This window comes from Columba livia, chromosome 1 (genome assembly GCF_036013475.1).
Source record: "Columba livia isolate bColLiv1 breed racing homer chromosome 1, bColLiv1.pat.W.v2, whole genome shotgun sequence".
Classification (NCBI taxonomy): Eukaryota; Metazoa; Chordata; class Aves; order Columbiformes; family Columbidae; genus Columba; species Columba livia.
Window position 1 is genome coordinate 183,354,531 of NC_088602.1, and position 17,125 is coordinate 183,371,655.

General features: G+C 41.8%; 1 protein-coding gene across 1 annotated transcript in view; it reads right to left on the reverse strand.

Moving 5' to 3' along the window:
* Positions 1 to 1,058, reverse strand: part of BMT2 (base methyltransferase of 25S rRNA 2 homolog) — a 37,238-nt gene extending 36,180 nt beyond the window's left edge. Inside the window, exon 1 of the mRNA XM_065048736.1 lies at positions 809 to 1,058. Coding sequence (XP_064904808.1) covers positions 809 to 1,043 — 235 coding nt within the window. The 5' untranslated portion in view covers positions 1,044 to 1,058. The remainder of the gene's footprint in view (positions 1 to 808) is intronic.
* Between the last annotated feature and the right edge of the window lie 16,067 nt (positions 1,059 to 17,125).

Sequence of the window (17,125 nt, forward strand, 5' to 3'; positions counted from 1 at the left end):
TTATAGCAATCTGTTTTCAGTTAGTACTCCAGCCTTTAGTATCCCTCCACGTCTGAAAGACAGGAGGCACAAACAGTCCACAAAGACCTGTGCCACTCCAGATTGCCATTCAATCTCTCGGCATTCATGACCTACTGTCCTCCCCACTCCTGTGGATTTCCAATCTGGAAAACACTGCCGCGCAACCTGGAAGCTGCCTGTGGTGAAAGGCCTCACTGCAGCGATCAGCTACCGAACGGCACACGGAACAGCACCGTCGGGCCGCACGGACCCACGTCCACCCCCCGGTGCAGCAGACCTCCAGCCAAGCGCACGCTTTCACCTCGCAGCATCACCCGTGCCCACCAATCCTCTTCTCCTACATCCCACGGGCAAAGCTCCTAGAGATGCGCCGTGCGCCCTCCTGAGCCACCAAGGGGTCTCCCCCTGCCAAGAGCCCACGGAAAGCGGCAAAACCTCGGCAGATCCGACCGGGACTCCTCGGCGGGGCTGCGGGAAGCCCACGGCAACGGTGCCCCGGCCGCCCGGGAAGAGGCAGGAAGCGAGCCCGGAGCTGCTCCCGGCCGCCGCCCCCCCGGCACACCCCCTCCGGCAGCGGTCCGAGGCCCAGCCGGCCCGCGGCGCTCCGGCAGCGGCTGAGGGCACCGCGCTCCCCCGCCGCCGGGGGGACACCCAGATCCGAGCGGAGACCCCGCGGAGGGGACTCTCCTCCTCCCGCCGCGGAACGGCGGCTCCAACCGGGCCATCCCCCGCTGCCGGCCCGGCTCCCGCGGTGAGGGGAGCGAGCGGCCCCCTCCCCCGCGGTTACCTTCCCGGTACTTCTTGCGTAGCCGTCGGTGGACGCTCTTCACCACCCCCGACAGCTTCTCCTGCTCCAGCTTCCGCTCCTGCTCCGGGGGCGGCGGCGGCGGCAGGGGGGCGGCGGCCCCGCCGGGCCGGGGCTGTGGAGCGGCCTCCATGGTGTTACCGCTGCTCCGCCGCGGCAGCCCGGCTGAGGGAGGCGGGAGAGGCGGGAGCGCCGGGCGTTGCGGCAGCGCGGGCATGCGCGCCCCGCCCGCCGGGCATGCCGGGACATGGAGTCCAGCGTGTCTCCCTGTCTAGCAAATGGAGACACTAAGGGCAGATTATTTCTTATTTGAATACAATAATGTATGTACACTTGCGTTCTACATAAGAGTCCGATGGTAACAGCAAAAGAAGAGAAGACACACGGGACCACAGAAAACACAAGAGGGAATGTGACTCTACAGTGCAGAGAAAACTTCCCATAAAGAAGAGTGAAAGCCCCTAGAGATGTTAACATCTTCCATTGTAAGTGTTTGATGAAATACTTGCACAGATTAAAATTAAGCAGCACAACCCAGAACCCTCTAATCTCCAGAAGAGCCCACTTCACCTACAGTAGAGTTTAAAAAAACACTGTGATGTATTCTGTCTTCCTCTCTTACAAAACCTGCACTCTTGGCTGCAGCGTTTTTGCTGGGTCAAGTGGGACACAACTTCAGACTACTACAGCGTTGGGGCACACTTCTGGAAAGCTACAACTCTGGATTCCAAGCTGAGCAGAAGCCTCTGGGGTGCCCGGCACCTGGTGGCCCCTGTCGGCCCCGCGGGCACAGGGGTGGCCGCAGCGCGGAGGTGTGGGTTTAGCTGTTTCCAGCAAAACATTCCACACTCCACATCTGGAGTAGGTCACACTGCAGTCCTCAATCAACTAGTGGGAGAAATAGGATGAAAAACATGTTAAGAAAAGAATACGGGGCAGCGCATCTTCCAGGGCACCGCTGCAGTTGGGGACTCCTCTCTGCTCCTGGCGTTTCCTCAGTTCACACGCTGGGTGACAAAACCCATTCCTCACCTACGGAAGATCTTGCAGAAACAAACCGGATTCAAAATAAGGTAAAATGAACCTTGGTAGGATGGTGTCTGTGGTCTGGACATGTGCATTTGAGGAGCACAGTTTTGTACAGGCTTTCTTCTGTCTTCATGGAGCTGCCGGGCCTGTTTCTCGATGGAGTACTGTTTCTGACATTATTTGGCTGGAAATAGCCCTCCAGAGCAGGAGTAACACCTGCAGCCGACAAAACTGCCCTATACAGGGCAAGACCTTTGTCTGCAGCTCTCCCTGCCTGCATTCAAGCTTTCACCAAACCCAAAGTACTTCAGTTCTGTCTTTCAGTCCGTGTTGGAAATAGGACAGACAAAACCACTCCTCACGAGATCATGGCAGGGAAATCTGCCATGAAGTTCCTTGCTTGTTTGACTTGGCCAGAAGCAGCTAATTGTCTTCTCTGAAGATGCTCAAAAACATTAAGGAGGTAATTGCGGCTGCAATTAAATGGGTGACAAATCTGACTTGGGTAGGGTCAAGATTTCATCCTAATGAGAAGTCTGTGACACATGCGGCTTTATGCAGTGAGGTGTATAACAGGTCCCCATCAGCACTGTGTCGGTCCTGCCAGGAAGATTTTCGAGCTAATCACAGAGCACGGTGTTGTTCTGCTTTTCTGATAAACTTTTATAAAAGTCCAATTATCAAGACAAAACAGCAATGTCCGAACAAAAGCTTTTCATCATTCTTGACTGAAAAGACATCCCTTTTTGACTTCACTCGGAGCTATGCAGGCAAATACTGTATCACACGTTGCCCTGGAAGTAGGTTGTGCATTATGACTAAAGGTCCAGCTTTTTCAGTACTGTCCTTTTTCAGTAACTGCTTAAAAAACTTGAGTGTAGTTTGGGTCTTCCATCACTATATTTACATGCCATTATGTATTTTATTGTCAAAATATTTCAGGTTTTGGTTTTGTTTTTCTCAAAATACAGGATAGAAGGAGAATTTAAATTTTTGCTACTGACATCAGCACTAAGAAAGGAAAGTATAGTGACCTAGTTATTCTTTTAGTTATGTTTTTATTTTAATTTTGAAATGGAAAAAAATGAGCATGTGTTAATTAAAAAAAAATGAGTGTATACTAATTTGACTTGGAAAATGTCCAAAAATTGGCTTATCTTATGGCTTATTGTATTTTATATTCGCTGAACTGATCCATGAAGTTAAATCTGAATTAGAAAGACTTGGTGCTGGGGTTGATGACAACTTTCTGAAATATTTCTAGTTTCATAAGCAAGTCCACATAGGAAGAATTAAGTGTAAAAAGAGATTACATTGGTAACCTTTTGCTTAAGGGGCAATCTAGACAGTTGTTCATGTTCCTTCCACCTTTACATTGTGTAGGATTTGGGGAAGCACAGAACAAAGAGGGAAAACATGAGCCGATCTTCTGTGTGTGTCATGGGATTAGGAGAGCACTGAGGGAGCCTGGGCAGAAGAGCAGGAGTATCAGAGTGACGGAAGAGAGGTGGAGGAATTTTGGGCAGGCCTAACAGATACTGCTGAGGCATCAACCCCTCCCACTCATGAGCCTCCTCTCTCGGAAGTGTGGGGTACACAGTCAAAGTGTATCTGTAGTTTGGAAAATTGGAAATCTAATGGTAGAACTGGAAGACTGGGGGGAAATTGCACTTACGTGAAATATACTCTCTCAGAATAATGATAAAAAGTTACTATTTTAATGATGTTATTGTTATTTTTCAGTTCTCAGGGATTCTTTCTAAAACTAACAAAGAGGTTTTAAATATAAAGTGGTTTTAATTTATCACAATTATTTCCAAGCTTACGGTATTAATCTTAGGCATACTTTATTACCATGACTTCACACTGTACAGTTTTTACATGACTTTTTTTTTAATAAAAGTTAATGGTGGTGTTGCTTTATATTTTCCATATTTTGATTATTTTCTGATATTTTAGAAATATGACAACAAGGGAAAAATCCAACTCAGTACTTTAGTGTACAGACTGCTTTCATCTCTAGGTGCATGAGCTACCATTAAAAACCAGTAAATAGAGGAGTATCAAATTTTTAGCATAAGTGGTTCTATATGAAAATAGACAAAGATATAAAATACATTCTCCCTTCTTAAAGAAGTAACTTAGAGGTTTAGTTTCAATAAGCAAGTGGACAGCATTTACCAGATGTCGAGTTTTTCGAGGAACAAAAATAAAAGTATCTGAGGAAGAGGCTTTATGCTTTGAGGACACACAGATACTTACCTCAGAATGTGGCAGGAGTTGGTTCCCAGCGACGGACTCCAAATGCAAAGTGGTGGAAAGAGGCGCTTCCCAGGGCGCTGCACCGAGATACCGGGGGGTGGTGGAGCGGGCGGTTAAAGCAGGACCGGTTCTGGCAGGCCTGGAACTGATGACCCAGTGCTTTGTCAAGGCCAAGAAAAACACCTGTGCTCAATAAATTTCTTGAACACGGCACAGGAGGAGTCAAGAAGCAAATGAAGATGGACATAAATCTTGTGATTGTCCCTGAGGCACAAGAGCAAAACAAGTGATAAGGTGCGTGTACTTACTCCAAGGGGATAAGACAATAAACTACCCGTGTCCTGATGAGAAAGGTGGAGTTTGACCACCTGGGAAAGAAGAGTTTTGAGCAGTTAGGCTTACTGTCTTAAATGTAGAAAACGGCCAAACAATCCTCTGTGTATTAATCACTTTCTTAAACAATAACAACAAAACGCCCCAAAAACCCAAACAACAACAACAACAAACCCAAACAAACAAAACTATTTAGGGCCAACTAGAACAGTTTCTTTTGACATTTCTGCAATATTTCAGAGCCTGTCACTTTTCATGAATATCTTTCGAAACAAAAGCTTGAATTCACGGGCCAGGAGGAGGAATTTCAGCCCTTTCCGGTAGTCAGCTGGCTGGAATATTCGCTGAGATTCTGGGAAAACCAGTTCATATCCCCACTCTGCCTGAGGGGATCTGAACACACATCTTCACTATGAGATTATACAAAGTGGAAGTGCTCTTTCTTCCTGAGGGAAGGGTGACAGTAACCTATATTTTCAGTCTTTCTCCTCAGGGAAACTGTGGAAGAAAAGTAATATAAAAACTTTCTGGGCTGCACAAATCAGCAGTGCTCCACTCCCATCTCTGTTTCAGTGGTACTTGCCACAGCCAAGTCTTCTGAGCCTCTTCATCCCTTGTGTCTTCTAGATGCTGGTTGTTTGAAAAGGAACCAAAAAAATGGCACAGCATCAAAGAGAAGCCTTTCTAGACAACACATTCTCTCCAGTGTGATGACATCATCATAAACCTCTAATGTAATCTGCAAAAATATTACCAAAAACATGTAATGATTTTAATGGAATACCGAAACACTGTTGTAATTTAAAACAAATAAAGGGTTCTTTTGTCAGATGAGGAACTGTTTTTGTTACATGCATCCAAAGGAAAAACAGACAGGCAGAAATAGCATATTTGGTTTGAGCTTAAGATTTTTCTTCTTCTCCTCATTGTATAGTCCTATAAGCCACAAAAATAAGATAATTTGATTGAAAAAGTAGGAGTTGCATCCCTGAATTTGTAATGAGGCAATTATTAAGAGCTGGTCCATTATTATGCATTTCTCCAGACTACACATTTTAGTAATTAAAATTGCATAGTAATTAAAACTACTACCCCATAACAATAATTTTATAACTGCAGATCCTGGATTGCATTCCTGGAGGTTGACACCTCTAAAAATAAGTTTACATCAGCAGTTCCATTACTCATTCCCCTGTGTATTTTAGTGGAAACGTAGCTTTGATATTGGTTTCAGTTTGTGTCTGAAGTCCCAGTATTTACAGAAATAAACATTTTGCTTCTGGATAACAGAGGTTTCTTCTACTGAGGGACCCATAAAAGTTGTTCCTCAAGTAGGCAGAGACACCCAACTTGGAGAAGGCAGCTGAGAAATCCTTCACACATGGGGCTTATTGTGGAGTCTAATTATGTATCCTCAAGACCACGAGAATTAGATGCTGATAGGAGATGTTATTTATTGAAATTGTGTCTTTTGCTTGTTAGCATGTGTTGCAATAAGGTAGGAATAATTTTAACAGTAGCCATCATTTCTGATAAACGACACATTCATTGCTTCCATTGTGGCTGGCAGATACCAACTGTGTCTGTCTGGGGAAAGGAGCTGTTTATTTTGACACACCAGGGAAAAGTTAAGACTTTGTTAATCCCTTCAGTCTGTCACTTGTTTAATAGTAAAGTGGGAATTAAATTCCATGGAACTAATGAAATGTTTACTGAAAACCAGCAAAGTTTATACTTGAGGTATTCTGAATCTTATGTGTATCTCTAGAAAGTAAAACGATCCTTTAGTGCTGAGAACAGATAAGGCATTTTTCTAATAAATGCTCTACTTCGTTGTACAACTTCTTTGTAACATAAGCATCACAAACATACTCAATACTCTATTAATGAAGATCATTAAAGGTAAACATAACTTATTGAAAAGTAATTCCAAATTCCCTCAAAAATCTGTTTTTTTTAATTAATTTTAATTTGAGTATTGAACACATTCCTGTGTTATTTGGCATGCGTGAATTACTAAATGAAGAGAGTCAATATAATTATTGCTTTAAGAAAAACTACTAGGTACTATTTCTAGATCGAGTTTCTTCTTAGCTGAGTTCTTGCTGCCATAAAAGATTAACTCATAAAATCACTTTGATTTAGCAAGAGATGTCAAAACATCCAGCAGGTCTAACTGGTTTTATTCCAATGTCAGTCAAAATAGTATGTGGTTTGAGCACTGATTCATGTTTCTGTCAGCTGCTATGCTTAAACTTGCTGAGTAATCAATTCAGACACAGTAACTTCAAGAAAAATCAGTACTAGCAGGAAAGCTTTTATGCTTGGTTATTTATACATCTGTGGAACCTGATAGCCTTAAAGATGTTCTCAATTCTTGGAATTCAAATTCCAGTCTTGCTGTGTGGGTCAAGTATGTGTAACCCCAGTTCAGCTCAGTAGCGACGTAGCTGTACAGTAGGTCATTTTCGACTTGGGAAATACTGCAGTATCCCTGTAATCTTGTATTGCAGGTATGATAGCCTGATTCCTAAACTAAGATGACCTCACAGTCTGATTGGAGTTGTGGGTGCAAAAAAGCACCCAGAGAAAGACTAAACTGCATGTGAATTTCTGAGACAAGGACAAAAAAAGTATGGAGAATACTCTGTTTCTGTGGTGCCGTGGATAGATCAGGGTATACTGTGTCATTTCACTTTTCTCTTTTTTTCCCTTCCTAAGTCCTAAGAGGGTGTGGGAGAAGATATTTTGGGTATCATTAGATATGACCTATAAAGGGGTGCATCTCTAGTATGCATAAACTATTCTCGTCTATTCCAAAGATTACCCAACTCCTTTTAATCTCTCCTGCCTCTTGAATACTGTCATGTGGTTTATTTGGGACTCTACTGAAGTTCAAGTCAAGTTTTCAGTTAAGAAGACGAGAGAACAACAACAAAGTCTAGTCATACGACATCAAATGGAGCTCTATCTTTGGGACAACATATTGCGGGCGGTATAATATGCTTCAGGAAGAGCAAGGAATGCCAAAGCTCTTACTCTGCATACACAGTATTCAGTGCACAGTTCATGTTTTAGGTTTGGGTAAGTCTGGCCTCAGTGATGCTAATGCCTAAGATATTATCAATAAAATTAAAAGGTTTCATACTCTCTTCATTGGTTTGAAGGATCAGGACTTAGGAACCTAAAGAATGGGTTTAGGACAAATGAAACCATGAATATTAATGCGGTTTCAGAATTTTTGACAGTAGGCACACAAAGGTGTACAATAGTTTTCCCATATGAGCACCACAGATAAAGATTATCTTCTGTCAGAAGAATGGTTTATTTTCTCCCAAACATCTAATAAAACAACTGTGACACAAATACCATGAAGTGAGAATTCTCCACACTAGATTTTGAAAATTTTTTTCTCCTACTACTATGGTTTGAGAATGATCTGATAGCAGCTGCCCTGAGGTATGAATGAAACTGCCGTCTGCAGAAGAAGAGAACTGTTCTGAAATGCTTATTTAAAGATAGGTAGACTTGTGATAAAATTAAATAACCATTTCAATTTGTTGAGGATACAGTGATAAACTGTTATGTTCAAAGACTAGGAAATAGAACAGAAAGTTACTGTAACAGTTAATGAAGATATACATTTCATACTGACGTTCAGATTTTAGTTAAGACTTGAAGCCTCTCAGAGTTCTGGCTAATAAATATGTCTATAACCTTTTTCTATGTGTAAGAGTGTTCTTGGACATTAACCATCTTATTCAGTCCTAGGAAAACTTTAGACTAATAAGCTTCCATTATTGAGTGCTATAATTATGGTTGGTATCTTAAGCCTTGTTAAAATAATGAATTCTCACACATTGAAAACATTTCAATAATAATTTAAAACATGTGTTTGAGCTACCTGTAACAGAAATCATTACATTACATGCAGGTAAAAAAAGAAATAAAAGTCAGTCAGCAAGGAAATACACGTCTACCTTCAAACACCCTTCTTTCAGTTCCTGTTGGAGGTTTCACGTGTGGGGGCCGCAGCAGCCCCTCTGCCCAGCCCGTGCAGGACCGGGGGCTGCCATGCAGGGTTTTTGCTGCTCTGCCATGTTTTCCTTCCCTGGCAGGTCCTGTGTGGCTCCCACCATCTTCTCCTCCTGAGATCCCCCCGTGACAGCAGTGCTGTGCCAGCCATCTTCCTCAGGCCTTATCCGCTCAGATCCCTCCAAGCCCCCAGTCTGCCTTCTGCCACCCATTCCTGTCACGTTTTCCTGCTCTCCTGTAGGATTTCCACAGCTCTCATCATTTTGTCACTGGGCACAACTTCAGCCTCACTAAAAGCAGTGAAGGGCAGTGCCTGTGCTGAAGCCTGGAGAAACATGGAGGTGAAAGAGCTGCTACAAACCCGTCTGTCCAAAACAGAAGGTGTCAGCCATGTTGAGGAAGGAGGAGATGCATGAGGAAGAGCTGCCATCTGCCTTGTGGCAAGGTTCAAATGTCTGCTGTCAGGAGAGATGGCAGTGCTGAAAACCAGAACGGCTCATTTACCCAAGGAGGATGGGGTGATGTGGAAATGCAGGCTGAGGGACATGTCCAGCAAACTGTGGAGGAGACTCACACATGCAGATACACACAAAATTAGGGTAGCCACCCCAAACCATGAACCTCTGGAGTCTGAGACCTACATCAATTTGGTGCTTTCTCCCCGGGCAGCAACAAAATGTTTCAGAGGACGACTGTAATCTCACTGGCATCCTAACAGGAGGGGGAAGAAGCATCTCCAAGCCACATGGCAGCCTGCACCTTCATCTGGCTTTGGCAGAATCCCAGCTGTACAATCCGAATGGCTCCATAATTACAGCCGCAACATATTTTTCAGTCCCTACAGGTGTCATGTCTTTTTCATTAATTAAAAAGAAAGGGGAGAGGAAGAGCTAACTGCAAATACTTAATTTCTTCAGAGTCGTGGTTGTCAAAAGGAACCTACGTCTTTACAGAAAACATAGTTCTGCTTTGCAAAAGCAGCAAAATTTTGCTGGAGATCCAGTACTGAAGTGCTCATATTTGCCATTTCAACTTGTTCCTTGAACCACATTGCATGCAGATAATCTTTGTCAGAAAAGTTTTCAAACCGATGCAGATGCTCCTTATAGATGTTGATGGCTTCATACAGAAAAGCGACATTAAGAACGTTTTTATAATAAAGACGTCTGTTTAGGCTACTTGCTTTTCTGCACTGGTCACCAAGGAAAAGACATAATTTTGGAAGTCATAATGACAACATACTGCAAAATGGGGACAATGATTTGCCAGCACACTGTAATATAGGGAGGGCATAAGAGCCAGAGGCAGAGCTCCTGTTTGCTGTAATGTGAAAGCTGGATTTTTGCTCAATGACTCCTTCAAATCCAGGTGAAATGGCTATCAGCTCCCACGTCACATGATCAGCGGGAACATAGTTTCATCTTATAAAGTCATAATATTTGCCTCTTTTGGAGCCTGACGTAATCAGCAAAATGCAGCATGAGGCTTATCACACAGCCTAACAGGTACTTGAAGCATTACTGCCCTTGCCTTTTCAGAAGCTAGAATGGTCTCCTGGAGGCTTTTCTACATAAATAGAAACAGCCTTTTCTTAGAAGACATAGAAATAATTCTGAAGCATCAAAAAAAGTAATCATGACCAATATTCTTACATAACTCATGACCTTTCAAGCTCCGTTTGTACGCATTTTATCCATCATTACTTAAAGGTCCCTGAACCAGAACTAAAAGCATGTCCAAAAATATATTTAAAAAATATTATTGAAGCCTGCCTTTTCATAAACCTTTCTTTTCCCCCTTTTTTTTTGTGTGCGTATGTGTGTTTTTGTTTGTTGTGGTTGTTGTGTTTTTTTTGTTTGGTGGTGGTGGTTTTGTTTTTTTGGTTTTGTTTGGTTTTGGTTTTGTCTTTATCTTTTCCCTGAGCAACATTAAAAGCTGTGTGAAAAGTTGGAAGAAATTTTTGGTTTAAAATTATTGCAGGTGGTACTTCCCCTTGGTAAAATTTTTTCAATTTTTTTACCATTCAGGCTGAAGTCTAGAGACCCATAGACAAATAGAAAGATCTAACTGACCTTACAGTTGTTGGTACATTGTCCACACATGTAGTTATTTTTACACTATTCACTATATCAAAAGAAGTTGCCTGTAAACCCAACTGGGTGGCACAAACAGGATTCTGTTGCTCTGTGAAGGCTCATTTAGAAGAGCAGCAGCTCAGATTAGGTGGTGGAAAGACACTGTTTTGGGTATGGACACTGGTTATGTTTGAATCACATTTGGCGAGGACTCCTGGGAGCACTTGGAATTTCACCCCGTTCCCATATCCAGCATGAGGCATCCTAAGAATCCTTGTTGGCAGTTTTTTTCAGGCTACCTACAAATCTCATTTATTTTATGTCCTTGATGTTGTTTAGGATGCCTAGGATTACCTAGGACAAGAATACATTCTTGGTTCTCTTTTATACCTGATGATTTTCCTTAATTTTAGTCTGTGATTTGTGGCAGCCCAACAGCTGCTTCATGAACTAGCCTTATAATGGAGGTAGAAACCCCTGAGCAAGAGGCAAACATCCAGCTGTCAACAGCAGCTTCTGTAGCCACCCCAGTGAAAACTGGTGGAGCCAGACCGCTAAGAGAAACAAGACAAGTGGCTATTGTACTTTAAGTTCACACCTGGCTTGATTGTTTTGCAATAGCTTCTTCATGCAGATGAACACAAATGGGACCCTGGCCAATTTTCTTTTTCTGGAGGAACCTTTTGCTCCCAGGGGTTGAATGGATCTGCCTACATTAGTGGTTAAGAGCACTGCATAAATATTTCTATGATGTGAATTGCCCTTGCCTGTGAATCTCCTACCCTTGATGTTCTTTAAGTCACTAAAGGCCATTGGAGGACAGGAACTGGATTTCTTCCTGAAGAAGCTTAGCTGGAAATTGCATTCCAGGGATTTTTCTAGTACACCCCAAAGGTAATGGGAAAATGTAATCTTTGGGTTGTTGACAGAGAATAGAGAGGTTGATCCTATTATTATTTTGAATTGTAGTCCAGCATCATTTATTCTTTTATCCTGAACAAGAGAAATACCAACAGAAAGGTGAGCTTTTAAAGCTTTCCATTGCTGAGACTTTTATAGAAGCGCTAGAGTTTCCTTTTTGCAATCTGAGTAATGTGTTGAAATTTTTGAAACTGTAAGGAGAGGAGCTTTCCAAAATGCCTGTGTTATTGGTATGGTAAAAGAGACTTCCAAAAGAGTTGCCTAATCCTCAGTGAGTCACATTTTTAATGGAATTTTGTTTTAAATAAATTATCTTCTACATTCTCTCCACTCTTGAGTATATACTCAGTGACTATAATACTTACTGTTCTGATATTTCAAGTTACCAGGTCATCTGTGAATGTTTCTGAGACTCTTCTTCCTATAGAACCTGACACCCAAATGAAGGTGACAAGCAAATGGCTGTAGTCTGGAGTCTTCTTTTGCTGCTGGGGGTTGCTGAATTCACATGTACTTGCTGGGTCTCAGAGATGACTGACTGCTTCTGACAGCAGTTGCTTATCGTGTCTAACTTTGAATCTCTTAAACACAGTGGCAAGGCTTGGGTCAATATGCTTCCATCACATTTTATAACTCGAGTCATGTGTTTCATGTCAAGTCACACATTTTGCACTGTTTAAATGCTAAGGAAAAAAAATAACCCTTTGCATTATATAGGATGTTAGACCTGCTGTCTCAGAGGACCTTTTATTTAAGTCCTCCAGTTTCTCTTGCCAGCTGGTTTCAATGTGGAGGTGAGGCAAAGACACTGATCCTTCAGCCGTTTTGGCACAGGGCAGCCCCTGCTAGAGCGCCACAGAGATCCTGTAATTCCCAGGACACCCTCTAAAATTAACCAAGGGGCCAAACCTGCACTGCAAGTTTTGAGCCAGCCCTTTGAAACTTGAGAAAGAAGCTGCTGCCTGCTGATAGACCCTTAAGGCAGAGCAAGGTAATGAAGAACTGGGCCATAAGTATGGTTTTTGTTCTTGATACTGTATGGTTCCTGGCTCCCCATTCGATATTTTAGTTGCAAAATAATATTTCATAATTGAAGAGTGCGTACTTTGAAATGGTAACGTTAACCAAATATTGATTACTTTAAAAAAAATTTACAAGGTTCATTGTACATGATAGGAGGTTATCTCCTAAATCACAGAAGAGAAACAAAAATTAAAACTTATAATAAATACCTGTCTTTTTAGATTTCACCAGATGCCTGTAGGCTAAGTGAAGATAGTATCTATGAGATTTCCGTTTCTCAAAGATTGACTTTTCTGGTGAAGCTGAATTGTAGTACCTGCAGATTTCCTGTAAGTAAAAAGTGTAGTTATGTTACAGGAACCAATTACCAGTAAATGGAAAATGACCAAATAAATACAGCACTTAGAGACAGAAAACATAACAGAGGATATATAACATTGTTCTAGAGCTCACAGTGTGCTTAAAATAACAAGAGATATTAAAAGTGTGAACTGCAATCAGAAAAAGCGCTGTTAACTGATTTTTAATATGCTCTAAAAATTTAAGAAATAGAAGCTATGAGGAGGAAAGGGCACATAGCAGGAATACATTTTAATCCAATCAGCCAGTTAGGTGATCAATTAGACAACATAACAAGGGCAAACAGATCAATGGTTCTGTCTTCAAAAGACAATAAATGTGTTTACTTACCATCATTTGCATCTTTAAGATAAGCATAAGCTCCTTTCACCTCAGTTAAAATTCCAAGTCTTGTTGATGTTGTCTCTTTTTTCCCTAAATAATTACTGTTGCATTCACTTGTTTTGCTCTTACCTGACCTTGAGCAGAGACTGTCTGTCAGAAAGGAGTCAACTGTTGTGATCATGCAGCTCTCCTCAGAACATCCTACAGCAGGAGATTCACTCACAGAACTCTTTCTTCTTCAGCCTGAAGTCACAGATTAAGATCTAGCCTAACTGGAATTAAATACAAGTAATTTCTCATGACTGCTTTTCAGTAGCTTCTTATCTGTCAGGGACAGTTCCTAATGGTCAAATGCCTGTATGGCAGTGACATTGCTAACAGCATCTGTGGATTTTTTAAGGAGTGCTAGAAGGAGCCACCACCTTCACTAGGACTAATCCACCATGGTCACAGAAGATCCTGTGGTATGTGCCTACTTCACAAGCATCCCCAAATCATCCTATTTCATGTGCAACTGTGAGTTTGCTTAAACTTAAAACTAAACTAAACTAACTAACTAAACTAACTAAACTAACTAAACTAAACTAAACTTAAAACTGAACTAAATTAGACTTGAAGTAGGAGATTAGAAAGCATAAGGGAGGAAGAGACTTGCAGTATCTAATGACTTTATCCTCCAAAATAAAGGAGTAAGACGTCAAGAAAGAGGAAAGTGCTCTGCCGCTTCCTGAGCCATTTCCAGAATGTGGCCAAGAAGAATCCGTTCCCAGGGTGTGAACCTAAAAGCTTCCATCAGCCCTACATGTAATATAAACAGTCACTTTGGTCCTTGTGCTGGTGAATTCAACAGGAAAAACTTCCAGTCATAAAGCCTGTGCAATGTGGAGATGGTTCTTTTTAGCCTCAAGCTGTGCAATGCCTGCATAAGATGCTCTTGTTCTCCCTGGTGTACGAGTAAGCAGTAAAACGTTGTATACAGTAAAGACAAGAAAAAACAGGTTTGTCGTTCTGAAGCCTGAGAAATCTGGGGAATGCTTCTTAAATCATACTTCTTGTGAAACAACTTCTTCCAAAACAAATAGTGATATGATTACTGATTATGATGATATTGTCTACAATCAGTTAAACTCCCCTCAGAATCTAAGTACTGTGCTGTTCGTTTACCCCAGGGAAGAAAACCAGCTGGAGCCACAGCTGCACTGGCAGCAGATGTCACAGCCATAATGCTCATTGCCTTTAGGTGTAAGATATAAGGAAAACCCTATTTGCATGGGGAAGCATGACACTAGTATGGTGCTGTCTGAGCTATGAAGGCTAAAAGCTAGTATCCATAGCTGAAGGTCAAATGAAATATAATTCAACTTTCTGCATCTAATAAATGTAATAGTAAGTTTTGCTGATGTGCAAAACCATTGGTTCTGCAAAGCACAAGTGGAAGTTTAAAAACAAACCTTTACTGCAAGACTGTCTTCCCATTACTCTGGAAGAGCATGAATAGCCTTTTCTGGGTATACAAGCATTGTGAAAATGCATGGCATCTAAGTGAAATATGCCATCAGTACCTCGGTGCTTATGTGCAATTACAGTGTATAGTAACTGGACAAAAATCAGTTAATTACAAAATCATCCTCAAATTCTGTTTCCTGCTCCGCACATTAAAAAATTGCCTTTGTTTAATCTTTATGCTTGGTTTGTAAGTTAGAAGTCACAAGGAAAACTACAATTTTTGGTGGGGTACTTAGCTATATGAGAAGTACAAGAACACGTTTCGTACATTCTCTGGCTGGCAGTAGGTAGGTGTAAAGGTTAATGTGATCCAAAGACACTCTGAGTTCTGGGAAGAAAAGTCTTGGGAGAGATTCTGCTCGCTGCAATTCAGAGCAGCTGTGGCATGTGAGAGCGCTGAGATTTTCTCAACCTGCTTTCCTGCCACTTGTTTTTTAGCTGCTTTGCAAAGTCTGACTTTCAGTGATTGCTGTCCTCAGCTGTCCTCAGCATTATGTCTTATCGACAAAACTGCTAGGAAGAAGCCAAGTTACCTCTTTCTGTCCGCAGTCGCCTGGCCCAGGTCAGGGCTCAGAAGGCGAATTCAGTCGGCGCTGACAGGAGCAGTGTGCAGAGAGTTCATTACTTGCTGTGAGTCACCCACCCAAGCTGCCAGAGAGAAAAATATCTTTTTTTTTTTTTTTCTGTCTGCTCCTGGCTTTTGTTGCTGTTGTGAGACAGGAAAAACAAGGCATCCTTTGACTCTGTTTTTATTTTTAGATGCATTTTCTCCTCTTCCCTTATTCAGTATTTGACATCTAAAAAGCACTGAGATACAATTGACTTTCCTGCTGCTTTCATAGAGCAGATTCCCAGAAATGTTTGGAAGGAACCTGTGGATGTTATCTACCCCATCTCCTGCTTGAAGCAGAACTAAACCAGGTCAGCCATGGCTTTGAATAGCTGAGTCTGGAAAACTTCCAGGGATGAAGGTCCCTTAGCCTCTGCCACTATGTGCAGTGTAATGTGAATAGAACCAGAAGCTGACTGTAGGTTTTCCTTTTTCACAAATTTGCTGCTTGGTAGGAATAAAATCAGCAGAAGAGAGACCAAGGAATGTGTCTTTCAAATTAGGAGGTTGATTTTGCAACAATTAACCTTGTTGATGCAAAGGAAATCATGCTGTAATGTTGTGCTTTGTTTTGTTTTGTTATTTTGGTGATTTTCATGAAGCATCAACTTTTATAATCATATAAATTAAGAATCTCATCTCCCTCTGCTTTATGTGGGAGTTTATAGTGATATTGATTGCAGAAATAGAATGTAAAATGTAACTTCAGCATACTCCCGTATTAAATAGCTAAGAGCCCCTTTGCAATGCAGAAGAACATGCCCACTTGCCACCAGGCAGGAGTTTTCCAACTTTGTGGGACTTTGAGGGAAGCCAGAGAAGGTAGAGAAATGCTTTAGAGAGGTGCTGCTAAGGGAAAGATGCTGGAGCAGAGGTGATGATTATAACAAAGCAGCAATTCCTGGTTCCACCCTCAGGTTGAAAGAGTGGTAGGTTCACACTGAGTGCTGGAAGGAACACTTACCTGCCCCTGACAGGACTAGAGCCTCTGGCACAGTTTTTTATTTTCTTCTCCATTTCTTCTCAACCCATAGCATAGGCTTTCTGAGAAGTAATTATAATAGGATTAGTGTGTGGTGGGAGTAAATGTGCTTATTTGCAGTGTGACTAGGGAAGATGGAGTTAGGAGAGTAGAGGAATATTTGGTTGGATTATCTGAATTCTCAAAATTCTGGGTAAGGGCTCATTGAGTTGGTTATTTTTACTTAAGGCCAGTTCTCTAATCATAAGATTTAAAATGCAGCAATGCAGAGGAGGACCTGAGGGTGATGGAGAGCAAATGAGACAGGAGTGCACAGTATGATGAAGTTGCAAAAAATGAGTACTGTACAAGATATATAAATAAGGCATGACTTTTAAGGACAGGAAAATAATTCTGATTCATGCAACTTTGCTTACCCTTGTGAATACTGTGTCCAGTTTTAAAAAGATTTTGAAAGTTTGATGGTATCCTAGACAGCCAACAGTAATCCTAAGGTTTAGAGGACTCCTGTGGATATAGCAAAGGAATTTAAGTCTAGAAAGAAAAAGCTGAGGCTATGAGCCATTCTTTAGTCTGGAATAACCCATATTATTTCAGTTATGTGAGATAATTGCTGCTATAAAATAAAGGGAATATCCTGAAATCAAAATGCCTGCCCCACTATTTAATTCTTCATGAACTTTCAGTGATTTACCCTGTTTCTAGAGTGTCAGTATAGGCCAGTGAGACACTTCCTGCATCACAGAAAGTTGTCAGATGCGTCAAAATCATGATGGTGGTAGGCACTAGACTCCCCCATATCAGCTTATCTGCCAGCATGTCTTTAAAAAAAAAAAAAA